Below are 18665 nucleotides of genomic sequence, written 5' to 3' on the forward strand. Positions count from 1 at the left end.
GTCTCTTCCAATGTTTACACAAAAATGCGATTGGAACCCACCCAGATGTCTGAAAGGATACAGAGAAGGAGTGTAATTGTGCAACAAGGCTTCACCAACTCCCATCAGCTCCTGAACACGGAAAGGGAGAGAGGCAGGCAAGGGGAACGAATGGTCTGAGTGATTCCAAGAAGACGATCAGGAAGGAAATGGAATACGAACGTCTGCTATTGGATTCCTGTAACAAGCGTGAAACCGGAAAACTATTCACAAAGGAGAGTTCTTTTCCTTCCTTCCTTCCTTCCTTCCTTCCTTCCTTCCTTCCTTCCTTCCTTCCTTCCTTCCTTTCTTTCTTTCTTTCTTTTCGTTCCTCTGCTCCCTCCCTCCCTCCCTTCCCTCCCTCCTGCCCTTGCTCTCTCTCTCTCCATCCTTCCCTCCCTCCCTTCCTCCCTTCCTTCCTCCCTCCCTTCCTTCCCAGTTCTCTTTCTATTTTTCCTTCCTTCAGTTCATTTATTCCCTTGCAATTGGCTGACAATTTCTCCCTCTGTAGTCGTGTCGGCCGGCTGCGTTCCCCCTCTGATACAATCAAGCAAATACACAGTTATGCTTATTTCAGAGAGAATTATTAATGACAGACAAGATCGCAATCTGGTTTTGGAGCAATTTACATCTTTCTCAGCCTCAGGTGCTCCGAGGACAACATTCCCATCTCAGCTTGGTGGCATTTTAAGAGCCGCTCTTCAGCAGCCTCCTCTGCTTGGCGCCACAAGAAAAAGTGGCCCAGTTCCACAAAAAGCAGGGCAGAAACGGATCCTGGGATCATTCCACTTAGGGTTAGGGTTAGGATCACCATGAACTCATAGAGCAAAATGGACATCGCCAACAAACTCAGAGTGCTTGGGTATGGTTAGGAGGGCACTGACCTTTCTAGCCTGCCCTATCTATGTTTCCTGGTAAAATACATGGGAAAATCCCATTGGAGGAAAATTCCACTTAGGTTAGGGTTAGTCAACATGACTCATATAGCAAAAATGGACATCGCCAGCAAACTCAGAGTGCTTGGGTATGGTTAGGAGGGCACTGACCGTTCTAGCCTGCCTATCTATGTTTCCTGGTAAAATACATGGGAAAATCCCATAGGAGGAAAATTCCACTTAGGGTTAGGGTTAGGTCACCATTAACTCATAGAGCAAAATGGACATCGCCAACAAACTCGGAGTGCTTGGGTATGGTTAGGAGGGCACTGACCGTTCTAGCTTGCCCTATCTATGTTTCCTGGTAAAATACATGGGAAAATCCCATTGGAGGAAAATTCCACTTAGGGTTAGGGTTACGTCCCCATGAACTCCTAGAGCAAAATGGACATCGCCAACAAACTCAGAGTGCTTGGGTATGGTTAGGAGGGCACTGACCTTTCTAGCCTGCCTATCTATGTTTCCTGGTAAAATGCTGTTGGAGGGAGCTGGAGATAACTGTCTCTGGACGATGAGGGTGTTTATTCGGTTACCAGGGTTGGGTCTTATTTGGTGGCATCTAATTGCACCCCAAGATCACTCCTCACTTGGAAAACACTGCAGTTCAGCTTAGAAGCCCCAGAGATACATCATGGAGTGTACCCAAATCACGACAAGATCTAAGATGAGGAGAACAAACAGGCATAGCCTGAAAACTGAAACAGGTGAAAATCAGATTGTCTAGAGGACGTAAGTTATTATCAAAAGGTTCGGTCAGATGTGTTTTATATTTTTAATAAAAATAACTTTGGAGATAGCAGCACTGAATATTAGATGTGCCTTTTTTGCATACATTATAAAGTCCATCAAAGCCAGCCATAAATCACCCCTGATATCCGTTAAAATTTGATATGGAATTCCAGAAAACCCTAACAGATTCTGAACCAGACCTTCACAGATTTGAAAAGCCACCTTTGTTCTATTCACAAAAAAAAAAAAAAAAAAACCCACGTGGCCATACCAAACCAGCGTTTAGCAAAATGTGTGAATGCAGCTAGTGTGAAGGAAGAAGGTTGGTGTTTCCATCTCTAGCTTGTGAAAAGCAACAGCTGCTTCTTCCAAGATGCCTTTATTTGTATGTGAAAGAGGCTGGTGCCACATTAAACAGGCAAACAAACTGGAAGGATGGAAATCAAATATTTGCTTTCATAAAGTGTGCTTTATGTTGATAGTTTAACCCAAGGGTTGTGCACCACTCATCAGTTCTGGAAAGCTGTTTGCAGAGATTATGGTTTGCTGGAGAGGATGAGCTGGGGAAATGAACAACAGAGGCCAAAACAGGTGGACTGCTTCTACGCAGGGGGGGCTGGAAGGTGACGTAGCTTCCCTCCACGGCACCCAAGCCACAGAACATCTTACGAACATTTTGTTTTGCAGTCCTGGAGCACAACTGCCAAGTTAATCTCTCTCCCCCAGCACAGTTTCCCAGGAAAAGCCTTTTTAATGCATTTCCCTATCACAACCGCTGTACCGTCCTTCGTCCAGCCCTCCCCCCCAGACACAGAGGGGGGTTTTCTTCCGCTTAGCCATCCGGCCTCAGCTGCCACTCCAGCCATGAACGTGGGGCTCATGGGGAGGGGGCAGCTTCTGCGCTTGGCTATGCTTGGTTGGGAAAAGGGCACTCAGGCAAACAGACCGTGGGCAAAAAGCTCTGGATAGCTGGAGAGGCCGCAGCTTGCAGGGTCTCCAGGATTTCTTTTTTGGACTGCAACTGCCGCATCAGTTTGTTATATCCTGGCGCAAAACAAACAGATTAAAAACGGAACTTTTTGCAGCTGGCAAATTAAGTCTCAGGAATGGACAGAATTCACAAACCTTCTGCACTCAGGTTCTCCGTGACCTAGCTTGACTTTGGTTTCTTACTTTTTAAAATTTCTGCTGGATAATTTGAGGCTTTGTATTCTCAATAGTGTTCACAATATGAATGCTAATCTTAAATCTCTCTAATAAGTCTAGTTAGTCTTTGAACACGACCTTCCTTTCATTTCCAAAGTCTGCCAAAGCTAAACGCTTCTGATATTTGCAGCTCTCCAAAGTGGACAGAACAGTTCATTTTTTTAAAAAAAAAAAACAACTTTTTTTTAAAAAAATCTACCTAAACATGCATGCCTTTGTGGAAATATGTATGAAAATACATTATATGAGACTGGAGCCTTCGTCTTAAGACATGGTAAACAAAGTTTCATTTGGCCTCATCGAATGCTTGTCGGTCTGCCTTTTTTCTTGATCAGGAATCAAATTTTCCCTCTTTGGGTAACACTTGGATTAATTAGATGCAAATGTGCAAAACACTTTGAGGATGAAAAACGCAGAGGCATGAAGGGCTGTTGCTTCTTGGTGATGTTTTTTAGCAAACCCTCTAGAGCCAAGAAGAAGCAGAGATCATGAAAAACCCCACAATTGAGGTTCTTAGAATGGACTAATGAAGACACCAGACTTCTATGAGGTATTTATTTTGTGTGTGTGTGTGTGTGTGTGTGTGTGTGTGTGTGTGTGTGGCAACTTTAAGACTGGTAGACTTCAACTCCCAGAATTCCCCAGCCAGCACAGCAAGAATTTCAAGTCTGAATGCCTGGCCTTTATTTCTGATTATATAGAGCAAAAATCAAGTGACCTCAGGCTTACATGGGTGAAAGTGCCAGATTCAACACAGATTTCTTTTCAGGAGAAACGTGGGGTCCATCTTATTAGTAATCCCTCTCCAAATATTTCTTCACCCAAACCATCGTGCAAAAATGTGTCTCTTTATTTAATGTATGCTCCACTTTGTAACACGAATGCTACAGGATATCATTGCTTGGACCTTTTTTTTTTCATTTAAAAAAGATGGACCTTACAAAATTGCTTATTTAAAAAAACAGTACATATCTTTAAGAATATTGAATACAACACCCCCAACTTATCTTAAATACAGATATACTTGTTAGGAATGCTACATATAACAATTACTACATACTTTTTCATTTGTAGAAAACCTGACACAACAGACTAATTGAGTCTAACGAACACTTCATATTGCTATGACCTGGATTGAAGGCAATTAACTCTCATGCCAATAGTTGAATCTCCTTTTATTTATTAAATCCTCAAGATTCACCAACTGGAAAAAATTGTTGGATGTCCCTGATGGTGCTCTGAGCCCAGGAACTATTATTTTCATGCAAGAGACAGTTCCCTGATGCAGCAAATTTCCACAACTTCCTTTTTATTTTGCTAGTATTTTTGTAAACACCATTAGTTAGAAATCCTTCCTGATATATCCTTCCAGAGGTGGAGAGGTTGTTTTGTCTGACACTTTTGGGGGGAAAGGAGGATTCAGGAGAGGTCCCCATATAGTCCGTGTCTTTCCAGACATAATCAAAAGCAATTTTTTTTTAGATTTGGGATAAATAAAACCAGCTTATCAAGTTATAAACCCAGGTTTGGATTCTAGCTGAGCGTTTCAGATTTATGTCTATTCAGTGAAAAGAAAAAGAGAGGAAAATGAATTATTTCCCAAATTAACTGGGCATGAAATTGAATAGACAGGATGCACAGCCCACCTCCTAGAGTAAAGATTTATTAATGGGCTAGGAAATCTCACGGAATAGTCAACAAGAGAGAAAAAGTTGCTGGACAGAACTGTATGAAATGATTGTTCTCTGAAGCGTGATTTATAGTGTGGAAGGAAGGGGTTTCTTTGACTAGAATCAAATTCTCCACTGGGAAAATTGGGGGTTGCAGGAAATGGGTTAGAGAAACAGGCCTGGCTGTCTCTTGTCTATCTGCTCACATGGAAGGTGATAGAATGAGAAATCACACCTGGATTTTTACAGGTACATATGATTAGGAAACACACATATACACACCCATCCGTTTCAGTGTCCTGTCTAAAGAGAGCTACGGTAACTCTAAACTTCCCCATTCTCAGACCAGTGAAGGAGGTGCTCAATTTCCTCCAGAGCTCAGAATATGCTTATTGCCAAGAACTTGTAGGATGCAGTGAAGACTTTACAGGCTGAAGTTCAACCTTTGGGTCTTCCTTTGTCATGAAGTTTGTTTATGTGGTTAGGATCAGGTGTTCATGCCATAACCTTTAAAAAGCTGTGGTGGGAATAAACAAGAGTGTACCTAGAACCTCGTCACCACCATTGGCTTAGATTCACCAAGCCAATTTCAAGTTCCTCCTGAAACCACTGGACTAATCCTAGAAGACAACCTCAAGGAGTTCTGGATCATTGCTGGAAACCAATGATCTACTGTAATCCATGTTGGGTTCCAAAGTTCAGAGCAAAATAGATTCTTTTTCAGTCATCGAACTGGCTTTGGTGACGCTCTTGCGTGAAAACGAGTGGATTGAATTGATTGTGTCCTCAGTCAGGGCGTTAGCCAGTCTGGACAGGATGGTTACCTTAAACTTTTTGAAATCTTGGCCCATGAAGACGTACAGAATGGGGTTCATGCAGCTGTTAGAAGCAGCAATGGCTGTGACCAGGGGCAAGCCGATCTCAAAGACGTTTTCTGGAACTGAGCGGTGATCCGTTTCCAGGAGGTGGAGAGTATGGTACGGGCACCAACACAGGAAGAAGATGGTGATAATGGCCACAATAATTTTCAAGGGCTTCTTGGACTTGGCCAGACGGTTCTTTTTCAGCCGAAAAATTATGGTAATGTAACATGCTGTGATAACGATCATGGGTATGATAAACCCCGTCAAGAAGCGAAAGGTGGTTACCATTTTATGTCTCTGGACGCCGAGGGCGGTGTCATTTGGAGAACTGGACAACGAAAAGTTGTAAAAACAACGGATGTGGTCTTGGGTGGTTGTGGTGTCTCGAAAAACACGGGAAGGGGAGCTCATTAGAAAACCAAACACCCAAATTAGGATGCAGAACAACCAGGCGATTGTCGGGGTCCGACGCTTTTGGGATTGGACTGGGAAGACCACCAAAATGCAACGATCAATACTGATGGTGGTCAAGAGAAGCACGCTGGTGCACATGTTGAGGTTGAGAAGCAAAGTGCTGACTTTGCACATGTCTCTGCCGAAAACCCAGTGGAAGCCCATAGCAGTGTAGGTGATGTTCAGGGGCAGGAAGACATTGAACAGGAAGTCGGCAGCTGCCAGGTTGAGGAACCAGATTGTAGTGACCGATTTCTTCATCTTGAAGATAATTGCGATGACCAAGCCGTTGCCCAATAGACCCAGGAGGCAGGTGAGGCTGTAGATGAGAGCAGCCACCACTTGAACGATGGTCAGGGGGTCTATTTGGGGGGGTTTGCCATATGTGTCTCTAACAGGGTTGAAGTGCTCGAAAATATAGTAGTCAGAGTAAAAAGTAAAATTATCCAGTTCTTCCATGACCTGTTGGAACACAAATGGGTCAAAAACCTGACCTGGTGCCAAGGTGGTTCTATACCATGGTTAGGAAACACAGAAAAGTGAAGGCTGATAGGACAAGCCAGTGAGAGCTAGCCTCATCTAAGACTGCCTGTAATGGCCAAGTAACAACAAAGAACTATTGTTGCAAGTTAAAACTAATTGATATGATTGGATAGAGAAGAGTGTAGCCTAATCTCTACACAACGTCTTCTTCCTTGGATGACCCCAATCCTATCCAGTGATGCCACTTCCAATGCGTGGAGAGGAAGGAAGGGACTAAATAAGGCATTCTCCAAAATAAGTAAGTATCCTGCCTTGAAAATGTCCCAGAATCCCTTGCAAGGGGGACAAGGCAGATCATACACCTACTGGTGGAACATCGGCCCATACCGATGTTAGATCAACCTGCATGAAAGCACCAGTAGATTTCTTCTAACCAACATTTAAAAAAAGGAGAAAAATCCTTTGGCAAACTGAGCACAGTGTGTAAATAATTTAATACATAATAAATAGAAGGCTAACATGGTTTTTGTGTGAAAGAAAGGCCCTGGTGAGCTTTGAAATTTTAATGGCATCACTTGCAATACTCACAACTGTTGTCAAAGACAATACAAACAGGAGGACAATGTTACTTAACCACGGCCACTCTAAGACATGTGGACTTCAGCTCCCAGAATTTCCCAGCCAGCCATGCTGGCTGGAGAATTCTGGAAGCTGAAGTCCACATGTCTTAAAGTAGCCATGGTTAAGAGAAACTGGGTTAAATCTAATCGAAGAAAGCAATTCAAAAGCATCCAAATTTTTTGTCAGCACGGCGCTGAATGGAACCGAGTGAGAAATTTTAAGATGGATCTTAAAAGGCAAGCAAAGGATTTTCAAGCAAACAAAAACATGAACATTTCATGGCCAAATTTTACATCTGGGAGCAAGGAAACCAATGATCAGCGGGCTTCTGCCATCAGGATGAGGCCAACCCATCTGGCCTGAGAATCACAGCTCTAGGACCCAGATGAATCGTCTTTCCAAAGCTGTGGACAAGCTGTAGTAGGATTCCAGAATGGCTCCACATCCAAAGTTTCTTGGCCGTCTCAACTATCATATGATGAAGCCAAGAGAGCGGGGGTTGCAAGTCATTGTTCAGTTGGACTAGAATACAGAATGACAGAGTTGGAAGGGACCTCAGAGGTCTTCTAGTCCAACCCCCTGCTCAAGCAGGAGACCCTATCCCATTCTGGACAAATGGCTGTCCAATCTCTTCTTGGAAACCTCCAGTGATGGAGCACCCACAACTTCTGAAGACAACCCGTTCTACTGATTAATTTTTCTCACTGCCAGGAAATTTCTCCTTAGTTCTAGGCTGCTTCTCTCTCTGATAAGCTCCCATGCTGCTCTCCCTGAAAGTAGCTGCCAAGGACCCACTGCAGAATCACACACGGCCGGCCAGGTGCAGTACTATCTCCACGGGTTTCGTTTCTCCACATGACACCCCAGATCATAGACCAAGCACGCATTCTGTGAGTCAGACAGACAAAGCCAGGCATAGAAAGGTCAGGATTCAGACAGGCCCTTGACCTGAATGTTCTTACCATCAACAAGCGAGGCTCAAAGCAAGAATACGGAGAAAGAACAGCCGGGGGCGAGTTCAGCTGAGTCGGCCTTACGGGAACTTTTCCTGCCAAGGGTACAAAACAAACAGCAATGACACCCGGTGGAGTGGAGACTGTCAGCCAACGACGAGGGAAGCAATGTTCCTGTTTAATGAGCCATTCGAGGCGAGGGCTGGGTTTGGGAAGGCAGGCAGTTTTGGGAAAGAGGAAACTCTTTCAGAGAAGTTCAGCTCTTTTTTGCTTTCCCTTTGTCCTGGTGGGAGGGTGGGAGGAAGGGAGGGAGGAAGGGAGGAAGGGAGGCAGGCAGTGATTTGGGTGGCTCCGAATTGGCAGAATCGGAGCCTCTGCCACCCTGGATGAACCCAGGCGCCCCTCTGGAGTGTCCCTTCAAGCTAATGAATGACCCTCCTCTGCTTTTGACTTCTGAACTGATGTCCCCCCATGAGTGATTTCTGAGGATGGAGGAGAACATCTCAGAAGGTGGAGCAGGGCTGAGGAGAACCCGAGCTATGACTTTAGAATAAGCACCAGAGCTTCCAAGCGTGTCCTTCTTGGGCTGGTGGGACCCCTTCTTCTCCCGGTCGTGTGTGCTCAGAATGCCCAGTGGCCCATAAAGCACTGCCCAGGAGAGCCTTGGGATTAAGGAGGGTGGCTCTACTTCTGAGGGGAACATCCAAAGTCTTATTTCTCTTCTCAACTTGGGTGGGTCTCCAGCAGCCTCCTTGGACTTTGCAAAGAGATTCTGCAAAGCAACCCAAGCAACCATCTCAGCACTTTTTCTTCTCAAAACCCAGACAGGATGTCCTGATTTAGAAGCCTCCTGACTCAGGCCCTGAGCACCAACGCAGTCAGCCCCCCCACCCCCCCCAAGCGCCAAAAGCAAAAAACACAAAAAAGCCTATAGAGCCATCTTTCTCCTCTTTCCTTTCCTGTCTCTGCCCCCCCAAGGACAGGCAAGCTGCAGAGCTCTGCTGTTCCTGGCAGGCTGCAGGCCATCCCGATTGTTGCTTTCTAGGCAGGAGATAAGGATTCCCATAGAACTGCCTGTTCAGTTTTTGTGGGCTCAACACCAAGGCTATCAGGTGTTTGGAAATGCAACTGCCACAACACGCAAAGGAAAACAAAGGAAATCTCAGTCTGGGAGGGAGGTCACGAGGGAACAAGGCTACACGAACCCCAGAACAACGCCTGCCTGCTCGTCTCCCCTCTGCCTAGGATTTGGCTCACGAGTCCCTGCCTCCCCCCAAGGCAGGCCTGGCCCTGGTTTAGCCATGCAGCCACCTGCCACCTTTGCTTTTCATCCAAAACGGCCGATATCCTGGAATTCCTCCCACAGACCCCCCCAAATGTGTGCATGCCTTCCAAGTCAGGACTGCACTTGTAATAGGTCTTGAGCTGAGTGGGCAACGGATCTCTCTCCCTTCTGATGCAAACCACTGGAGGTGTTTGCAGAGCAAAAAAGTCAAGAGAATTGTGGCCCCCACAGTGCAATCTAAGCTCCATCCCTTTTCTAGGTGCACCCCAGAGTATGGATCCTAGGCCAAGTTTGGTTTATCCAAGGAGATCAACTGATTTGACCAGGGTTCCCTGGATCGGCAAGGGCAGAAGGGGCTAGATCTTCCAATTTGGTGGCTTATCAAACCATTTTGGATGCAGGAGAAATAAGCCAGGTGTGCTAAGTTTGCAAAGCATCTCCCATGCTCTCCTACCCTCCCATCCACCCACCCACCCACAAACAAACTGGGTTTCAGCCAATTTTAAATCTTAGTGTCTCTGACCCTTGGAGGGGTTTGAGAGAAGACCGTTCTCACCCTTGGTGTCTCTCCTCAGGAGGTCTTTTGCTCTGCACTCCAACTTCCTTGTTCCCCCTACTCTAACCTGCCCCAGCAGGTAATGCGGCTGTCTATCATTCTGCAAACACCCACAACCAGCATAGAGGGACTCCCTGGACCCCCACCCCACCTTGTGAAGAAACAGAGGCGGCCTTACTTTGCTGGTGAGGAAACGTCCCTTTCAGAAGATGTTTCGGCTCAAGGATGTCTTCACGACCAGAAGTCTGGATGCGAACCTGCATAAACCAGAAAATGATGCAAGGAAAAGAAGAAGATGCAGCGAGCAAAGAAAGGAAGAGAAGGTGGAGCAAGTGAGATAAGATATTATTAGCTCCCTTAAATTTCTTGACTTCCTGTGTTGCTCATTTCTGGTGCGACCTCCTCCACCTTCACCTTCTGCCATCTCATGTTCCCAGCCATGAAATGAGAGTTGGGCATCGCCTCAAGCAAAGGTGGCCACTGACTTTGAGGACCCAATGGCCAGCTCTTCCTTGAGACAATGCCCAACTCTCATTTTGAGGGCCTACAGCCGAAGAGCCAAGAACTTCAAAACATCCAATCTGCAGAAAGTTTTCCTTTGTCTGTTTGCTCAAAGAGGATTCCTACTCACTCCAGGTGACCATGGACAAGGGCTGTTGACCAGCTTCCAGACTGGAGATTCCAAAGTGCCTGAAGTTGTCCTGAAGCTGAAGTTGGGACCCTCACTTAGAAGTCTCAACCTCTTCTCCTTCAGCTTCTCTTAGCAGTCTACCTTCAAGACATGCCCTCAGCGACCACCAAGGCTCTCCATGCTTGCTGAAATACTGTCCTCCCCAAGCATTTAATCTACATTAAGACAACTATCTCTTCTGGACAGCTGGAGTTCCACCCCCAAGTAAAAGCAGAGGCCAACTGGGAAAGACCAGCATTTGAAGCCCTGGTTGGGCTCTGCCCAGAAGCCTGAAGTGCAGAAGCCGTGAAACGGAAGAGGGGACAGTCTTAAGGTGATTCCTTTAGGATCAAAGAGAAGACTTTAACTTATAATGTGATCACCAGGCTCAGGGCAAGCCTCGTTCAGGTACACCAGGCGCTCCGATCAGAGTGAAACGGTTTTCAGTGCTGCCCTCTGAGAGATTTTCAGGTCCTCCAGCAATGCTGCCTTGGCACTTGTTGAGTCCGGATGCCAGCTGGAAAGAGGCAGGGAGACCAAATGTTGTTTCACGCTCAGTCCTAGATAAACAGCCACCCAGGCGTGGCTTTGCACAGCCAGGGACACAGAGGGGGAGACGTTTTCCCAGGCTCTCTGTTGCTTTGATCTAAGAATGCTCCCATGCTTATCTCTAGTTCTGGCTGCGTTGCACACAGACTTAACCCCTGCCCTCTCTTTGACAATTCTGGGTTTAGCTGCTTCCCCAGCAACAAGGGAAGAAGAAAGCGTTGCCTGGGGAAATCTAACAGGACATCAAGCTGGGACCATGGAAATCATGGTGCCCTCAGCTGTCCTAAGAAAATTCATTATCTCAGGCTTCATTGGGGCAAGGGATCCTTGGGCATCCTGTGAAAGACATCCAAAGAGCCTGGAAGCTGGATCAGGGCAAGGGCACAGCTGAGCTGGCAGGTTGTCTGAAGCCTCCTGAGATGAAGAGGAGGCCAGTGCTGCAGTTGAGGAAACATCTTCAATTCCAGAGGGATCAAAGGTTGTGTTAGATCAGCAGTCACTGATACTGCCACATCCCGCCCTATTTTAAAAAACATCCACCTTGTGCTTGTGCATTGATTTATATGTTTGTTTATTTACTGAGAGGTTCAGGTTGAAGGACAGAAGATGCTATCCTCCAAGCTGCATCCTTGGGTCCCTGAAGCCACCAAGAGACCCAGGACACTTGGTTGGAGATTGCAACCCTGGAGCTGAAGCAGAAACTGGTGGGCCCACCCAGCAGCTGTCCGTGAAGGTCGCCAAGAAATGCAGAACTAACCAGACAATCTGTTGAGAAGCTGCTCCCAACTCGTCCTGTGTGGTTTCTTTCCAGACCTCTGTTCCAAATAAAGGATTGTGGATCTTTTATTGCAACTGTTTGCTAGACGTGTTTTGAGCTGCCCTTGACCAGGAAGGACTTGGCCTTCTCACAGACACAGTTTCCTGGGGCTGCAAGTTGGACCTGGGAGTCACAGTTTATAAAGGTCTTTCTTTGGTGGGCTTAATTTGCCTGGCATTCTGTGGGTGGCAGGAAAGAAACGGGTTTTGCACACGGATGTGAGCTCAAGATCCAGCAGTCATTCTAAGAAAACCATGATGGGAACCAGCTCATAATGGGGCCGGATGAACAGAGTGTGAATTTTTCCATCCCCACAACTAGTTGACCACAAAATGTCTCAGCACCCACTTCCTTTTTTCAGTCTTCTCCTTTGGCCAATTGGGCACCACATGCTGAGTCAGCAAACTGTTGTGAGATTTTGGCACGTTATTGTGACAATGCTTGAGCGACAGATATCCCCATTTCTGTTCAGAGGGGTCTCCAAGTGGAGAAAATAATGCATAAATTGTTGATTTTTAAAAAGTAAAAAGGCTATTAAGTAGCTCACATAGATAAATCCTTGTAGGAAGAGGCCTCTGGATGGACCCAATTCACAAAGGAGCACCTTGCCTGCATGGGAAAAGAGAGGAGGCCTTGGGCTGTGTGTGCAAGAAGGTCATTATTCAGAGGGCAAATGCTGCAGACCATAATATTCAAAATATTGGTCTTGATTTGATCCAATGAGCTTGCATATCTCAGTCCCAGACCAAGGGGTATTCTCATAGGACATAAAACCAGTCAAAGCTTAAATATGACCACGATGGTTATCATCCTGGACTTTTGGACTGCAGAAACCCTGGATGGTTTGGCTTCATTTGGTGTCTTCTCTGATTTTCCAGAGCTAGGAAGACACCAAAAGGCATCTTTTCCAGGGTATACAGTCACACATTCCTCTCCTCTCCTCTCCCCTCCCCTCCCCTCCCCTCTCCTCTCCTCTCTTCTTCTCTTCTCTTCTCCTCCCCTCCCCTCCCCTCCTCTCCACAAGGTTTGGTCAGCTTCAAAGGCTCTCCCAAATCTTCCAGAGCAGTTTGGATGGGACATCAGAAGCCCAAGGAGCCACCAGAACTTCCTTGGTGTTTCAACCTCCTGGAGAAGACCCCAGCCTTTTCTCTGGCAGGTCTGCCTGGCAATTTTTTTCAAAAAGGAACAGCTGGAGATGAGTGATGCATTTTTGACTTTTCCGGTTTTGCCCTTCATGTTTTGTCTAACTCCCCCAATGTCTTTGGGCTGAAATCTGAGGACAGCCTGTTCATGTTCACTCTGGAAAATTTTATTTCGGTCGTGCCAAAGCCATGATGAAAACTCACCCCAAGGAACCTGTAAGAGGAGACTAGGAGCAGATGTCCATTTAATGACATCAGCGGAGAGAACAAAAAACAGTCTCTCAGCCAGTTTGAACAAATCTCAGCACTTCCTTTTGCTTAATCCATTGCAAAAATAATAATAAAAAGGATCACTTCTGCAGAGGAAATTCCCCACAACTCTTCTCTTTTTCATTGTGCTGACCATCCATATTGAGCTGGGAAGGGTATGAGGCAATCCAGAGAGCTGGTTATAAAACCATTGAGTGTCATCTGAAAAGCACCCAGATCCCAGATCAATATTTCTCTGATGGGTCCTCACTGGCTGTACTGCTCATTGTCCTAAATTCTTATAAGGCTGGGCTGGGTTGGGGTCCGGTCCATTGTGGCTAACCTAGCACTGTGGATTGAGGACTGGTTTTGTGGCTCTGTAGTGACTTTTTTAACACGTCATGGTTAAGGAGTGATTTGAGCAATGTGTGAACTTAATCACCACTCCACTCTTGACCTTCCTTCCTCCCTTATCTTCTCCAGATAAATTCCTGAAAGGCTCACATCACGACCTGCAAAAATTGTCATTACAAAGTGTTGCATTAACAGTGATGTGATTGTCTCAAACGGAGTGCTTGATAACATGTGATTGTTTGCAATCTTTTTCATGTGCTACAAATTCCTGAAGCCAAGATGAAAAGGAAAAAAAAATACCCTGTTTGAGGTCCACTTTGCTGCAGGATTATTTTCTCATTGACTGTTTGGCCGGAGTTGAGCAAAGAAACTTCTGATTTTGCAAAAGGAGCCCCCAAATCATCAGGCTTCCTAAGAAAACTAAAGTGAACTATTTTCCACTAGTTATTTCATCTTTATAGCATGGTACTATAACAAACTAGCTTGTTTGGAAACTTAAGCAGAGCCTCTTGCTGTTACTTTGAGATGGGTTTTTCTGTTCACAAAGCATACTTAATAGGGTCAAGAGAGGATTATCCCATGTCCTAAGAACAGGACTAAGAACGTTAATGCAGCGTCAAAGCCGTCTTTTTGTTCCTGAAAGAGACACAAGGCAGAACACAAACAAGCTTCGCTCTTCCTTTTTGCTTTTAACCTCCTTACAGAAACATGAGAGGTAGAAAATGGACAGGAATTCCCCCCAGTTCCATCTATACATCTTTCCAGACCCGATTAAGACACTATAGGTAGCCTAACATCAACATCTGTTTGACCAGAAATTTGAATAGGATGTGAAGCCAATTGGGAATTCTTGGAGGAGTTAAGCAGGGCCACCACCGTGGCTGACCAGGACACCTGTCTTGGCAAAAGAGAGTTAATTTCCTCCACTGACTTGGTCAGCTAAGAGATTTGAACAAAATCACCGAACTGGCAAAGGGCAGATTATAAAACAAGGTGTTAATCAAGCAGTGTCCCTCAAGGTCACAATACCTCAAGGTTATTTGCCCTTGACTGGACCCAAATCCTCCCATTCTGGAAGAGGCGGGCAGCCGCATCCTCCAAGGAGTTTTGTCATGGCCACCACATCTGATGGAGATTCCCAGCTATGGGGGGGGGGAGAGAGGGGGGCTTCCATTTACATGTACTGTACTTAAATAGTAAAGGCTTGACTGATTGCTTTAATTGGACTCTGGGCTCTCTCCCCTGCTGTGCTGCTCTTGGGCCAGGAGGCAGGCAGGAGTCTGGTGGTCCGTTCAAGCTGAAGGTTGCACCCAAAATACCCCAGTGGTGGCTTTTCAGGGTTTCCATCCCTTTCACAGAAGTCCCGCCCAACTGTTTCACAACCACCCTGAACTTTCAAAGAGGAGAAAAACGTGCTTACAAGGCTGCTGCCTCAGGGTCCTATTCTGAGAAAGGGGAAGAAGGGGAACCAGAGCTTCAGGTTAAGGGTCGAGAGGCTCAGAGATCGTCTACTTGAGGCCAGGCAGCTGTCTGCAACCCGGGACGTTCTCCTCCCGAGCGCCGCTCTCCTCTGCCAGATATAACAGCACATCTTCGAAGATGATGAAGAGTTTTGCTGCTCTCTTAAGGATGCTCAACTAGGAGGCCAAGCAGGCTGAGCCTTTTCAGCCTTGCAATAACAGGCCACCCACGTCTTGTCTCGCAGTTCAGGTTCTGCAAGACTGGTCAAAGTCTAGATATAAAAGATGACCAATGCAAAATAGGTGGGTTTTTTGTTTCCCCCGAGAGGAGAAAATACCTTTGGATCCGCCGAGTCGCCTTCCTGCCTCTTCTGCTTCCCAGAAAGCCCCTTTCATTCCCTTAAGGAGGAGGAACAGCGCCGAATAGCTCCAGCTGCCTGTGTCACATTCAGTCTGGGTGATGCTTTCACGCCACAAACTCAGCAAGGGACATCATCCCCCTCCATTGGAAGGGGCACCCTTGACGGAGGGGGAAAAGCACCCGATCTCCTGGAAACACTGATGGCCCACGAGGGGGGCGGGTCCTTCCAGAGACAAGCAACCCTCAAAGCATCTACACGGCAGCGATGTGAAAAGGGGCGAGGAATAGAAGCCGAAGAAGCAAACAAGCAAGTTCACTACATTTCGGCAGGAATTTCTTCACTCAACTCCACAGCTGGAAGAGAGGGTGTGACCGTCTCCTCCTCCTCCACTGCCGCCAGCCAAGGCTGAATGGCTGAGCAGCGCTTGCTTCATTGCAGGCCCTTCTCTGCCAGATATTTTTTTTTATTATTCAAAAAATGACACAAAAAATTACGCCCAAGGCTGCGCTGGGGAATCACAGCGCCTTTGAAGATGGGGAGTTGGGTTTGGGAGTGGGGGGACTGGTTTCATCTGAGAAGGTTTCAGAGCAGTTGGAGATTCTCCTCTTTCATCAGAAGCAGGAAGAGGGTGGCTGGGAAGAGAGTTTTAGAGGAAGGGTGCCCTGGTCAAGACAGGTGCGTTCTCTGTCTACGGGTGGAGAAATAAAGCTAGGCCAACTTGAAGCCAAGCTCCATTTTCAGAACTAAGCAACCCAGGTTTACAGCTCCTGGTCCCCCATCGCCCTTCCTCATGCAAAGATCTTTGCCCCAGAGAGCACACAAGCAAGGTGGAGAAAATTCACTCCAAGCAATCGGAGAAGCTTGAGGACAAAGGCAGGATCAAGAAGCTGGGTCCAAGTTTCTCCATTGCTCCTCGTCGTTTCCCCTTAAAATGTGCTGACCAGCCTCAAAAACTTCCTTGAGCTTGACTCTCACAGCAAAACCTCTGCCAGATCCACTTGAACACGAGAGTCATGTTCCCAAGAGCCCATCCCTTGCTGAAAGCCCTTCATGTAGGTTGGTAGTGCATTTTGATGAGCAAGACAAGCAGGCATCTCTGGGGCCTACAAAATAATTACAAGTATCAAGCGCAGCCCTTGGAGCCCAGCTCAAAGTGAACGGTGTTTCTGTGCCTGCGCAAAATTGCATGCCACAAACACAGAGGGTTTTATCCATCTCTGGGTGCTCTGACACTGGAGTCTTTAAGAAAAGATTGAACCACCATTTGTCTGACATGATATAGGATTTCCTGCTTCAGCAGGGGATTGGACTAGAAGACCTCCAAGGTCCCTTCCCAACTCTGTCATCCTGTTATTCTTCAAAACAATAGCCCAAGCAATCTTCCCTGCACACTTGGCCTCCAGATGTTTGGGCTTGGGCTGCCTTCATCCCCAGCTAGTCTAGCCAAGGCTGCAGTTTAGGAATAGGGCCAATTACTACAACATGGTTCAAGATTAGAAATCAAGGTCTAGGCATCCTTCTCAGGGGAATTCAAGAGTTTCTCCTATCTGGGCGGTCTCTAAAGTCCTCGTGCTCCTATTCCAGAAGGTTCATGGGGGTTAAAAACTTTCTAACTGGAGGTGAGGTTCTCTTCTCCAGCTCCTGCTTTCCTTTGCAAATGCTCCACCCATGGACAGCTGGAGAGACCAGCAGCTTTTCCGTGCAAAACGCTTTTTGCACAATGTTCTCGCCCACGCACCTCAAGGCCGGCACATCTCTTCTCTCCGAGATTTCACAATTGGGTTCTCCTTCGTGAGTTGCTCTGGAACTTCACCAGGTGGCCTGCAGCCCTGGTGTCCTCCCAGCGCTGAAGGAGATGCAGATTGCTGGGTTATGGCACAGGAACTGCGGGGTTTCACTTGATTGGAGCAGCATTATTTATTTAGGGCAGGGTTTTCCAAAGTTGGCAACTTTAAGGCTTGTGGACTTCAACTCCCAGAATTCCCCAGCCAGTTGAAGTCCACAAGTCTTAAAGTTGCCAACTTTGGAGAACCCTGATTTAGAGCAAAGAACTGCTGGAGGCAGGATATTTCCACCGGCACTAAGCATCCATCTTTCTCCAAAGACACGCAGAAGAGGAAGTCTTCGTCCGCAGCCAACTCAAAACCCCTGAGTCACTGTATTGTTTTCTCCTCCATTGGATTCCAGCCCGTATGGCCAAATACTGAATTTTGCAAAACCTTTTTCCCCGTGATGGCCGGGGAGTTCTGGAAGTTGAAATCCACCATCCGAAAGTTGTCAAGGTTGAGAAACATTGTTCTAGGAACACCAAAGGCTCACTCAAACTGCTAACCTTAAGACCTGCGTGAAAACTCCACCTTGATACTCACTGGGCAATCAGGGCTAATTTCAAGCTGACCTCTGGAAGGAGTTCTCCATCGGATTAAGCAATTCTTCCTGAGTTCAGTTGCATCCTTCTCCTTCAGATGGCAATAGGGAAAAAAGATTATCTTCAGGGCTTTCCTGGCCAGGAGGAAGGCATTCCTGAACTGGCCACATGAAAGAGTGTTCAAGGTTGCTCATTCATCTACTTCCTGAACAGCAAAGCTGGCCCAGGTGGAGCTGGAAGCCTTTTGGCTTCAGCCTTTTGGTTCAGCCAAGTTTTTCTTGCAACTCCCTAACCAAGAATGTCTCCCAGTGACTGTTGATGCTAAGCTTACCTGATCAAGAAGCAAATGCGGTGAGAATTGGCTCTCCCTGGAAGAAATTAACCTAAGAGACAGACAGTCCCCATGCCAGAATTGAGAAAGGGCTTCTGCTGATCCGACAAAGCCAGGGAGTGAGGAAAGATGGCGAAATGGAGGCAGAAGAACTGTTGCAACTGCTGACCTAGAAAAAGAAGCTCAACCAGCAAAACAAGCTAGGAATCAAGTCGAGACGTGCGAGGGGAAGGCTTGTTGAAGCCACCGAAATAACAATCACATCGCTCGTATTTCTCAAGTTGAGAAGTAGAGGCAGCGCATGAAAACTGTAAAACCCATCCTGAGTGTCTGAAGCCCCCCTACGTGGATGGATGGATGGATGGATGGATGGATGGATGGGATGGGGGAAAAAAGAAACAGAAAAATCTGCCTTCTGAGTTCCCTTCCTTTCTGCCTCTTTGCCCATCTCTAATGCAAGGGAACAGTTTATTGAATCAGCAAAGCTGGCTGACTTTAGGGATCTGCCACAAGTCCTGGAGCCAGCAAATTCACGACCTGTGTTGGAGAAGGACCATAAGAAGGGCAATCTCTTGAAAGCAGCCAGGTCAG

At 46.6% G+C, this 18665-nt stretch overlaps 1 protein-coding gene across 6 annotated transcripts; it reads right to left on the reverse strand.

Moving 5' to 3' along the window:
* Positions 1 to 3720: 3720 nt before the first annotated feature.
* On the reverse strand, positions 3721 to 18180 carry CMKLR1 (chemerin chemokine-like receptor 1). 6 transcript variants are annotated; one of them, XM_039362757.1, is made up of 5 exons: positions 15352 to 15539; positions 10826 to 10959; positions 9951 to 10029; positions 7941 to 8026; positions 3721 to 6336 (listed from the first exon to the last, which is right to left on the reverse strand). In XM_039362757.1, the coding sequence occupies exons 4-5, from the start codon at positions 7941 to 7943 to the stop codon at positions 5257 to 5259; spliced, it is 1083 nt and encodes a 360-aa protein (XP_039218691.1). In that variant the 5' UTR covers positions 7944 to 8026; positions 9951 to 10029; positions 10826 to 10959; positions 15352 to 15539; the 3' UTR covers positions 3721 to 5256. The 6 variants fall into 6 exon arrangements, with proteins under 6 accessions (XP_039218691.1, XP_039218695.1, XP_039218689.1 ...); XM_039362761.1 differs by lacking the exons at positions 10826 to 10959; positions 15352 to 15539 and adding an exon at positions 18075 to 18180; XM_039362755.1 differs by having other exon boundaries at positions 9951 to 10959; positions 15352 to 15540.
* Between the last annotated feature and the right edge of the window lie 485 nt (positions 18181 to 18665).

The sequence above is a fragment of the Crotalus tigris genome, unplaced genomic scaffold (genome assembly GCF_016545835.1).
Source record: "Crotalus tigris isolate CLP2741 ecotype Arizona unplaced genomic scaffold, ASM1654583v1 scf7180000019478.12717781048:2074007, whole genome shotgun sequence".
Taxonomy (NCBI): domain Eukaryota; kingdom Metazoa; phylum Chordata; class Lepidosauria; order Squamata; family Viperidae; genus Crotalus; species Crotalus tigris.